The sequence below is a fragment of the Pristis pectinata genome, chromosome 13 (genome assembly GCF_009764475.1).
Source record: "Pristis pectinata isolate sPriPec2 chromosome 13, sPriPec2.1.pri, whole genome shotgun sequence".
NCBI lineage: Eukaryota > Metazoa > Chordata > Chondrichthyes > Rhinopristiformes > Pristidae > Pristis > Pristis pectinata.
Window position 1 is genome coordinate 9,324,940 of NC_067417.1, and position 11,225 is coordinate 9,336,164.

The window sequence follows — 11,225 nt, forward strand, 5'->3', positions numbered from 1 at the left end:
CAACTTTGGAGTTACCTTCTCTTGTAAAAAGAAAACAGTGCACAATCAGTTGCTTTAGTAAAAGGTTATACACTTCTGCCAATTCCTTATCATTAAGTGAAAGGAAGGAACTTCCATTTTAATAGCACCTTTCTCCACTTCAGGATAGCGGGATTGCAGAAGCATTTCTCAGCAATAAAGCACTTTAAAACCAGGGGAAATTGCAGCCAAGTTGCATGCAGCAAGGTTCAGCAAGCAGTACTGATGGATCTGTTTAAATGTTGTCACTTAAAGCACAATTGCCAGTCTGGACATGAGCGTTTCCCTATTCTTTAACTGGGACACAGGATATGTTGTTCTCCAGAGAGGGTGGTCAAAGCCTTGATTTATCAATGATTGCAATGATACCCTCGACAGTACAGCAGTGAAGTATTGGGTTAAATTGGAGACACAGGAGACTGCAGATGCTGGAATCCAGAGCAACAACAGGCTCCTGGAGGAACTCACTGGGTCGGGCAGCGTCTGGGGGGGGAATGGAACTGTCAACATTTTGGGTCAAGACATTGCATCAGGACAGAGATTAGAGAGGGAAGATAGCCGGTATAATGAGGAGAGGGATAGGGGTGAGACCGGGGTCGGTAAATGATTGGTGGACTGTGGAGGGGTAAGGAATGATGGGCTGAAGGAGCCAGATGGGGGAGAGGGAGGGGAGGAGTTGGGAGACAGAGGCAGGTCAGTGACAGGTGGATGAAGGCAAGAGAGAAAGGGCAGACGGAGCCAGGTGGGGGATGCGAAGTATGTGGGTGGTGGGTGGATCGAACCAGGAGGGGATGAAAATGGGTGATGGGGGGGCTTGAATTCCCACACTGACCTGTCCATCCTCAGCCTGGGTGAGGCCCCAAGCAGACAAGAAGAAAAACACCTCATATTCTGCCTGGGTGGTCTGCAACCCAATGGGATGAACGTTGAGTTTTCCAGTTTCAAGTAACTCGTGTTCTCGAGAGCTTACGTACTAGTTCAGAAGCCTTTTGCATTGAATGCATTGCCTCCTCCACTGAATATTAACCCATCAACATTGTAATAATCACCTGCTGAATTTCTGTAATACCCATTTTGCTGCTGTGTTATCATGGTGATTAACCGTCTAGCTGAGTCTTCTCTAATTTGTAGAGGGTTTGTAACTGATCTAAAGGAGGAAGATGAGCTAGTGTTCATTGATTTCTGATCTTTAATTAATATAAAAGAAAAATAAGGTCTTTACGTGCAAGATGTGTTCTAATTTATAATGACACACATCCCATCCAGTCTGTAGTGTTTCTAGACATTTGAATAGTGTGTATTGTTAAAAAATTTCATGGCAATATTACATTTAGATATTCAACTCCAAGATGAGTCAGCTGAGGACTGTTAATAGAATATTATAGATGTGAGGCATAACATACTAAGACTTCTCGGGAGTTGATACAAGTCAGCAAGTAATCCCATTAAGAGGATTTGGATTACAGAAGTCAGTACCATGGTTTAGATGTATTTATTATATACAGTATGTGCTTGATATCAAAAAGATGAGTCATGTCACGTACTGGAGATCTTTTCCCATTGGATTATAGTTTTTGATGTTGTACAATGGTGGATTTGAATTGTGGGTTAAGAAGTGTGATAAGTGCACATATTTCCCAATTATGATATAAAAACCATTCTTTCCTGATTACTGGGGAAAAATTGGAGTAATTAGTGAATCAGCTGTGGTTGCTATGGATTTTGGTTAAAAGAACAACTTGGCTTTGTCCAGCAAGAACATGTGGAAAACGCAGCAGAGGTGCTCTGTGTCCTGGCCTTCTTTGTCATAAGGGACATGTGCAATAAGAAGGTGACACGTGGGGTGGCTGGACCTAGCCCTGGTCAAAAAATGAGAAAGTTTGGAATTGGTCATTGGTTTATTATTGTCACGTGTGCCGAGATACAGTGAAAACCTTTCATTTGCATGCCATCCAGACAGATCATTCCATACATAGGTACATCGAGGTAGTAGAAAGGAAAATACTATGCAGAATATAGTGTTACAGTTACAGAGGGAATGCAGTGCAGGTAGACAAATAAAGTGCAAAGGCCACAACAAGATAAATTGGGAGATCAAGAGTTCATATTTTAACATATGAGAGGTCCATTCAAGAGTCTGATAACAGCAGGATAGAATCTGTCCTTGAGCCTGGTAATACATGCTCTCAAGCTTTTGTATCTTCTGCTTGACGGAAAGGGGGGGAGAATAGAGAATGATTAGGGTGGGAGGGTCCTTAGTTATGTTGACAGCTTTCCCAAGGCAGTGGGAAGTATAGACTGAGACATTGGAAGGGAGGCTGGTTTGTGTGATGGACTGGGCTGTGTTCACAACTTTCTGCAATTTCTTGCAGTCTTGAGCAGTTTGACAGGTGTCTGAGTCATGCTCGAGGCTTGGCTAGAACTGTCAGCTGAAAAACTTTTAAGAACTTTCTATATGTTAACGAGTCATTCAAAGTTTTAAATTTAGAAAAAAATATAAAACCCAAAACCTAACACTTTAAAACTCTTCAAAAAATCTATAAGCACTTTAAAAAGTTAATCTATCAGACTTTTGCAGCACAGAAATAGGCTCTTCAGTGCACCATGTCAATGATCATCAAATACCCATCTATTACTAATCCCATTTTCTAGCACTTAGCCCACAGCCCTCAATGCCTTGGCGATTTAATTGCTCATTTAGGTGGTAGTTATTGTGAGAGTCTCTGCCTGCACCACCCCTTCAAGCAGTGCATTCCGGATTCTGACCACCGCCCTGAGATCTCCTCTAAACCTTTTATCCCTTACCTTATACCTTTGCCCTCTGGTTTTAGAAACCTCTGCTAAAGGGAACATTTCTTACATTTACCTTCCCTGTACCCCTCACAATTTCATATGCCATCATCAGGTACCCACTCAGCCTACTCTGCTTCAAGGAAACCAAACCCCGACTATCCAGTCTTTGCTCATAACTGATGTGTCTATCCCACGCAACATCCTGGTGAATCTCTGCTGCACCCTCTCCAGTGCAATCATGTCCTTAAAGATGTAGCAGCCAGAACTGCAGCTGTGCTCCAGGTGTGGCCAAAGCAATGTTTTATAAAGCTTACTATAAAATCCCTGGTGTTATATTCCATGTCCCGCGTAATGAAGGCAGGTATCTCATATGCCTTCTTCATCACCTAATCTATCTGTGCTGCCATCTTGACAGATCCTTGGACTTGTAACACTTAACAGGCTATCAGGGACACAAATAAATTAAAATCTTCTTAAATTGTTGAGATTCTCACAGTCATTCCTTTCCATTAATCTCATTGGAAGAATACTTTTGGATCTGGAGCAGAAAATTTTGGCAAGTTTTGACCATGAATGTTGGGCATTTAGCCTCCGTTCCCGTGCCCTTGCTGATCTCCATGGCCGAATCCACTGTCAAGTGCAGCCCACAAGATGGGATCTCTTTGTTTGCAACCACGCAAGCAGAAATCCAAAAATTGCTGTCAGTTTTGCTGGGTGTTGACTACATATGGTGACAGTTCTGTTGCATTTACTCTGCAAACCCGGCTATTAATCATCTTACCGTAAACTGCATGCCTCGCAGGTTGGAGACATTTATAGGCAACAGCACCTTGAGAGTTACAGATGGCGTCTGAATCGGGATGTGCAGTGTGTCCTTGAAGCATATTTTTTACATCGGGTCATCAGAAGATGTACATCTGCTTTCTGCTGATGATGGTGGTTTCAGGGTAGAGTAGAAAGCTTGTGTGATTGAATATGACCTGAAGTAATAGTGTACCACCTGATTTATTTCCTGCACTGATATGGTATTTTATAGCTGCCTAAATATAGAGGAATGTTTTAATCCTAAATTCCTTCAAACTTAAGCTATTTTGGGTTTTCAAAAAAAAATGTACAAGTTGCTCATCTGAAGAAAGCAAGCAGTTAAACAGTGAAGAGAATGTTTATTGCTTTTGCTGCACCTAACTTCTCTCCTGTACCCTCCACATTCCCTATTGAGCCTGCAAAACAATATCATAGAAGCTCTACAGCAAAGTAATGTCAGACATAGCATCAGTCAATCTCAGACACACAGTTTTTATGGTATTGCTCTCAATAGTTGCTCCATTGCAGTGTTGGCAGTGGGTAGTGCAGAAGCCAGAATCAGATTTATTATCACTACCTTATATGACGTGAAATGTGTTGGTTTGCAGCAGCAGTACAGTGCAAAGATATAAAATTACTATAAATTACAAAAATAAATAAATAGTGCAAAATAAAAGGAATAACAAGGTATTGTTCATTGGTTCATGGACCGTTCAGAAATCTGATGGCAGAGGGGAAGAAGCTGTTTCTGAGTTGTTGAGTGTGGGTCTTCAGGCTCCCGTACCTCCTCCCTGATGATAGTAACGAAAAGAGGGCATGTCCCGGATGGTGAGGGTCCTTCGTGACAGATGCCACCCTCTTGAGGCACCGCCTCTTGAAGATGTCCTCGATGGTTGGGAGGGTTGTGCCCGTGATGGAGCTGGCTGAGTTTGCGACCCTGTGCCATTTTCTGTAACCAACAGCGATCCATTGTAGCTACCATAGTCCCATGCCAGTTAAGTTGCTCCAGCAGCAACAGATTCAGAAAATGAATACGATGGAGCAGTAGGATTTTTGTTATTGTGGAACTGGTAATAAAATGTTAGAAAAAAACTTTTTATTGTTCCTTCATGGATGTTGTCCATGAACTTGGTTCAATAATTGTGATTATACATCACCTACATTGCTGTGATCTTAAGTCGCACTTGCAGCTGACTGGGTAAGAATTGCAGTTTTTCCATCCCTGAAGGACATTAGTGTACCTGATATATATTTTTTACAACAAGCTAATAGCTTCGTTGTCAGCATTACTGAAGTAACCGAATTTGAATTTCCAAGTTGCCATGGTGAGACTTGAACATGTGTAACTAGCTAATTAGCACATGCCCTCCGGAACACTAGTGAAATACGTAACCAATATGTTATAATGTACCATGAGTGTGGTGAAAGATGTAAGTTTTGTCCTATTAACAGTTTGTTTCTTGATAAATGGGAATACCAGATGGTTGGTGATAGAATCTAAGAAACATCATGCAATGTACCTCTGTTCCTAATACCTACCCACTTCAGTTTTGAATTTTTACATCTCCTCTGCTTCAGTGTATTGCCTGCTTCGTATCTCCATTAGCCACTGCTTAAGTGTGAGCTGGCTGTCCACCTTTTTTCTAAAGAGAGCCACAAACCTGTCCTGATGCAGGGTTTCAACCCGAAACATCAACAGTTCCTTTCCCCTTACAGATGCTGCTCGACCTGTTGAATTCCTTCAGCAGGTTGTTTGTTGCATCTTTTTTCTAATTTTGACCATTCTCTTTACAGGATATCATGGCCTTAAATTTCCACAAGGCTGCTTTTCAGCTGAGGTTGCCGATTTCCCAAAACTGACCTGATCTTGTGCAGATATCTCAGTGCAAATTTATGCAGAGAAGCCAGGTCTAATTTGATTGATGCGGCTCTGAGTACCTCAGGGTCTTCTGGTGATTAATCCTATTCAAATTAACATTCAAAAACTACTAAGAATTAAATCTAATATTTTTAAAAAATGAAATAAAAAAGCAAAACACTTAAAACAGTAGAAAACACAAAAATAATTCAGTGTTTATAAATTGATAAATTAAAAACCATATACATCATCTATAACTTATTTCCCTCATAGCCAGTCCTCTCCATTTTAACGAAGATCCTGAACCTTCACCAGGTTTAAAGTGGCCTTGGTTCGACAGAGTGATTCCCATAACAAATCCAGTATTGGAGCGTATTTGGGACAGAAGGGGGGAAAAGCCTTGCAGAAGTTTGGAATTTCCAATTTCTTGTGCAGAAGTCCCAAATGTCCGCATAGTTACGAAGAGAAGTGGAACTGCTGGCTTTGGGGAAGTTGTGGGACAGTGGATCAAATTGTGTCTCTCAAACACCAGTTGTGCTTAATTTTGTGAAAGAATGATCGAACAAATGGAGGGAAAATTTATTCTGTTTGGTATTATAGAGCAATACAGCACGGATACAGGCCCTTCGGTCCAATCAGTCTATGCTGACCACAGTGTCCACCCAGCTAGTCCCAATTTCCTGCATTGGGCCCATATTCCTCCAAACACTGCCCCTCCATGTACCTATCCAAGTGCTTCTTAAATGACACTATTGTACCTGCCTCAGCCACTTCATATGGCATACTCTCCATCCTCTGTGTGAAAAAGTTGCCCCTCAAATCCTTTTTACATCTTTCCCCTCTCACGCTAAACCTATACCCCCTAGTTCTGGACTCCCCTACCCTGGGGAAAAGACTGTTACCATCCACCTTATCTATGCCTCTCATAATTTTAAACACTTCTATAATGTCACCCCTCATTCTCCTACATTCCAAGGAATAAAGACCTAGCCTGGCCAACCCCTCCCTATAACTCAGGCCCTCTGGTCCTGGCAACATCTACGTAAATCTTTTCTGCAATATAGTCTTTGCACACATTATTCTGATGCCAATAACAAACTTTTTCCGTAAAGGTTTATAATAAGAAGCGTCAAGAGTGCCAGAGGAGTCATCTAACATTTTATGTTTAACATGTTGAAAGTTCCCAATAGGTGAAAAGCATACAAACTTACTCCTGTGGTGGGGCATTAAGAATAATAAAAAATATAATCTTAAAATAAAAGTCAGGCAGACATCTGGAACTTGCTACACCCCCTCCTCCCCCATAAAGCTGTGGCTGTGAAGTAAATTGGTGTAGCAAGCCGTAGCCAGAATATTATTGATTTAACATATAAAAGAATGGGGAGAAAAAGTATATAAAGCAAATTGAGGTTCAGATCATTCATGCAGGATTTGGCCCAGCGTTTTACCCTTGTCTCTAAACTCTGCAGCAGCTAATAAACCACTTCAGCAGCTCTCAAGTCACAGACTATGTATTTCTCCATTGTCAAGTCCCACTGATTCCAAAAAGGTTCCACATTTGATTCCCGGCCTGTTCTGATTTGTCGGTCTGGAATGGGATGCTGTTAGAGTTGGTATACTTTGTATCAGTGGACGAGGAACTGGAACAGGGGTCAATTAATTGTGGTTTCCACATCCGGAAGCTGGGCAATAAACAGCTACAAACACTGGAAGAGGAATGATGTGGCCTTGGTCCTGTTGTACATGCTTGGTTTCAGACATTAAAGTCTGAACCCTTAGTTATATTTCCCTGTATGATCAAATGAATTTAGAAAATGAGTGACAGAAAGAAATGATACAGCTAAATATGTATACCACTGGAAATGAATGAGAAGGATGCAGATTGGTCTGTTACACAAAATGTTATTGTGCGGACAGATAGACTAATAGTCATTATACTGTGAGCTAAAATAATTCTCAGTGACATTTCTCTTTAACTGAGTTTCTGTGTTAAAGTTGCACAGTAACCAAGGGGAGGTTTGCTTTCCTGGCGGGAAACAGGAATCGAAAGACAGAAGTGACATAGACACAGCCCTCCGTGAAGCTCAGGAAGAAATCGGCCTTCCTCCAGATCAGGTGGAAGTTATCTGCAAGCTGGTCCCTATAATCAACAAGGTAACAGTGCAGGGGTTACCGGTGTCCAGACCAGAGCTAAACTGTGGCTCGCTTCTGAGTGAGTCACAATACAGGAGTACTCCCTCTGGAGGAGAGGAGGAACAAACTGACTGGTCAAACTAATCATTCTCACTGTTATTCCAAACTCCATGTTACAGAGCAAGGGATGCAAATGCATGGTATTAGGAAGTTCAGGTAGCACTAAAAGGTGTGGGGGTTATAGAAAGCAGTTTTGCCAGAGATGGCAATGTTAAACAACATAAGATAAGATTTCTTTATTGGTCACATGTACATCGAAACACACAGTGAAATGCATCTTTTGCGTAGAGTGTCCTGGGGGCAGCCCGCAAGTGTCGCCATGCTTCCGGCGCCAACGTAGCATGCCCACAACTTCCTATCCCGTACGTCTTTGGAATGTGGGAGGAAACCGGAGCACCCGGAGGAAACCCACGCAGACACGGGAGAACGTACAAACTCCTTACAGACAGCAGCCGGAATTGAACCCGGGTCACTGGCGTGTAATAGCATTACGCTAACCGCTACACTGCCGTGCTGTATTGTGATTCACTGTCAATGCTTGATTCACTACTTCAATAGACTACTGCGGTACATTTGCCAGAATTTGTAAATAGTTCTTGCTACGTATAGGATGGCTAATTTAGAAGTAAGTGGTGATAATTATTAAAGATTGATTTCTTCAAGTAAGGAGTTACCTTTTTAACCTAATAGATCAAAATAGTGTAGGGAAATTTCTCACTGGGGAGACAAGTATGTTTCATCATAAGAAGTCTCTGAGGCATGCCCAGCACTGCTAATTAATATCAACATTTTCGAAACTAGACATGGTAGTGGCACCGAAATAGTCAACAAAGGAGGCTCCATCTATTCAGCTGTGCACTGGCTCTGTGTAAAATCTGATATACTTTGAGCAGTATTTATTGTTATTTTTCTGAGGTGAGAATATTTATGCTGGAAGAGGGAATACTTCGCAAATTTGGACAGCCATCGAGCACCAGTTGACCAATCCCTGTGCTCAGCCCCATCTGTGACCTGCACCTCTAGCTAACCTTCCTGACCAGTTTTTGGCCTCTCTGAGTAAGATGGACATCCAGTGCCCAAAGCAGCAAACAATCTGCTGGTGAAACTCAGTGGGATTGTCTGTTGTTCCAGATTGCAGCATCCACAGTCTCTTCTGTATCCATGATAGAAAATGGTAGAAAAATAGGGGGTTATGTGGGAGGGAAGGGTTAGATAGATCTTAGAGCAGGATAAAATGTGGGCACAACATTGTGGGCCGAAGGGCCTGTACTGTGCTGTACTGTTCTATGTTCTTTGCCCAAAATTGCTCTTTTTTTCCTGTATCTCCTCAAAACACAGGTCAATTTTGTTGTTTATCAAATCTGACTGTACATCTCACACAGTGAAAACTTGGTTTTGGCTGTAACTTCTTGTATGCTTATTTAAATAATGCATGGTACAAGCAAGAGCTCCCTCATTTGTTCAGTCTGATAAGGTCACCCCGAGTGTAGTGAAGCAGTAATCCTTGACGGTATGTATGGTTGTATCTCACCACAGCTACAGAGAGGGTTAGCATGAAGTCCTCAGCTATGGACTTCACAAGAATGTCACTGGGATTGGAGGGCATGAGTTATAAGGAGAGATTGGATAGGCTGGAGCTTTTTTCCTTGGAGCATAGGAGGCTGAGGGGTGACTTTTCAGAGGTTTATTAAACCATGAGGGGCATGGAAAAGGTGAACGGTCACCATTTTTTTCCCAAAACTGGAAACTAGGGGGCATAGATTTAAGGTGAGAGGGACATGAGGAGAACTCTTTCACACTGAGGATGGTGGGTATATGGAACAAGCAACGAGGGGAAGTGGTAGAGGCGGGTACAATTACAGCAGTTAAAAGACATTTTGACAGGTACATGGATAGAAAAGGTTTAGAGAGCTATGGGCCAAACACAGGCAAATGGGACTAGATCAGATAGGCATCTTGGTCAGCAAGGACAAGTTGGGCCGAAGGGCCTGTTTCCATGTTGTATAACTCTATGACTGGCATCAAAAGTGCTCAAAGTATTTCAGATTTTATACACAAGCCAGTGTAACTTGCACATTTGAACAGAAGGAGCCTCCTTTGTTGACTCACCCAATGTCATTTCTAAATCAGGAAGGCCTCACAGACATCTCCACTCTAAATCTGTTGACCAGGACCCACTCTCAGCTTGGGATCTCACATTTATTGGATCACAATGTGTAGGACTAGTTGTGAGGAATTTGGCCATGTCTGTTGATTTATGTTCCGTGTATCAAAAGGCTGGTTAGGTAGGAGACTCTAGAGGGAGTGCCATAATGGGACGTAGATAGCAAGTGAATTCACAATTCATTAGATAGTGTATGATTAGGTTTGGCCAGCTTTTCGGGAGTAGTATCAGTATGGACAGGGAGTGTGGGAATAGGTACCCCCTGTGTACCGCACTGACCTTCTGCATAATTGTATTATTTGACTTTCTCACCCCACTACAGGAAGACATTTTAGTGACACCGGTGGTGGCATTTATCTCAGATACGTTCCGGCCACAGCCCAATGCCAGTGAAGTGAGTGACGTGTTTATCCTTCCAATGCACCACTTCTTAAAGTCAGAAGAACACTCTTCCACGCCTTACGACAGGGGAATGTTGCTGCACTTCTTCACGTTTAAAGATCGGCAGTTGCACAAGTCATTCACTATATGGGGCCTCACTGCACAAATCTGTATTATTGTGGGGTACTTAGCCCTAGGCCAGAAGCCTTTGTTTAAGGTTGATTTTGACATTGATAACCCAATGGCAAGTATGGATAAATATCTAATGGCAAAATATGCGACTAGTAAGCTATGAGCATGTTTGGCACGTTTCCTCTTTCAGTCTTCAAGTGGACTGTCGTTAATATTTTTATGAGATCCTTTGGTTCCAGGTGTAAGTTGGTCCATCACTAGCCACTCTAATTGTTCACTTCAATATTTAATTTTTGTACAATCATCTAAATTTCTGCACCTTTTAGTTTTCATTTTTGTCTTCCATGCTGATTCTTTGCTATAAACTGTCAGCTAATTAGATTGAATCTTTTCCAATGTTAACTCAGTGTTTCAGGATTGCTGATGACATGCTGAGGATTGATGTGGCCCCTCAGGAAAATTTTGTTTAATATAATATGTATATTACACAATGAAGTGTCACATGCAGAAAAATAATAAATTATTTTAGTTATCAATATAATTGAACAAGCTATCACACAGCCTCTGTTTTTTTCTTTTGTTAACTGTGTTAAGAGTAACTTCTCTGTTGTTGACCTTCCACCTTGGGGTTCAGTTCCCTCCCAGAACACAGATATTCTTTGCAAAATATATCAGCTGTACACTAGCGGAGAAAATCGGAGATCTTCCACTGACTGCCTCTTCTTAATGTTGGTAATCAAGTAAACAGTCTCAGCATGCAGCACATCCTGTGGCACATCAGCCTCATCTCAGAACATCTCAGAAAGAATTCTTGCATTTGTTTTGTTGCATTGTCAACTCTGTCACCTCTTAACAGATTTCATGACTATTAGTAGCTTATGT

The 11,225-nt window shown here is 41.8% G+C and overlaps 1 protein-coding gene across 2 annotated transcripts in view; it reads left to right on the forward strand.

Annotated features, from left to right (window-relative positions):
* nudt7 (nudix (nucleoside diphosphate linked moiety X)-type motif 7) overlaps nt 1-10,882 on the forward strand; it is a 44,807-nt gene extending 33,925 nt beyond the window's left edge. The window contains exons 6-7 of one of the 2 annotated variants that reach the window (XM_052028107.1): nt 7,469-7,627; nt 10,153-10,882. In XM_052028107.1, the coding sequence (XP_051884067.1) occupies nt 7,469-7,627; nt 10,153-10,506 (513 nt within the window). In that variant the 3' untranslated portion in view covers nt 10,507-10,882. The remainder of the gene's footprint in view (nt 1-7,468; nt 7,628-10,152) is intronic. The other variant, XM_052028108.1, reaches the window with a different exon arrangement.
* The last annotated feature ends 343 nt before the right edge of the window (nt 10,883-11,225 follow it).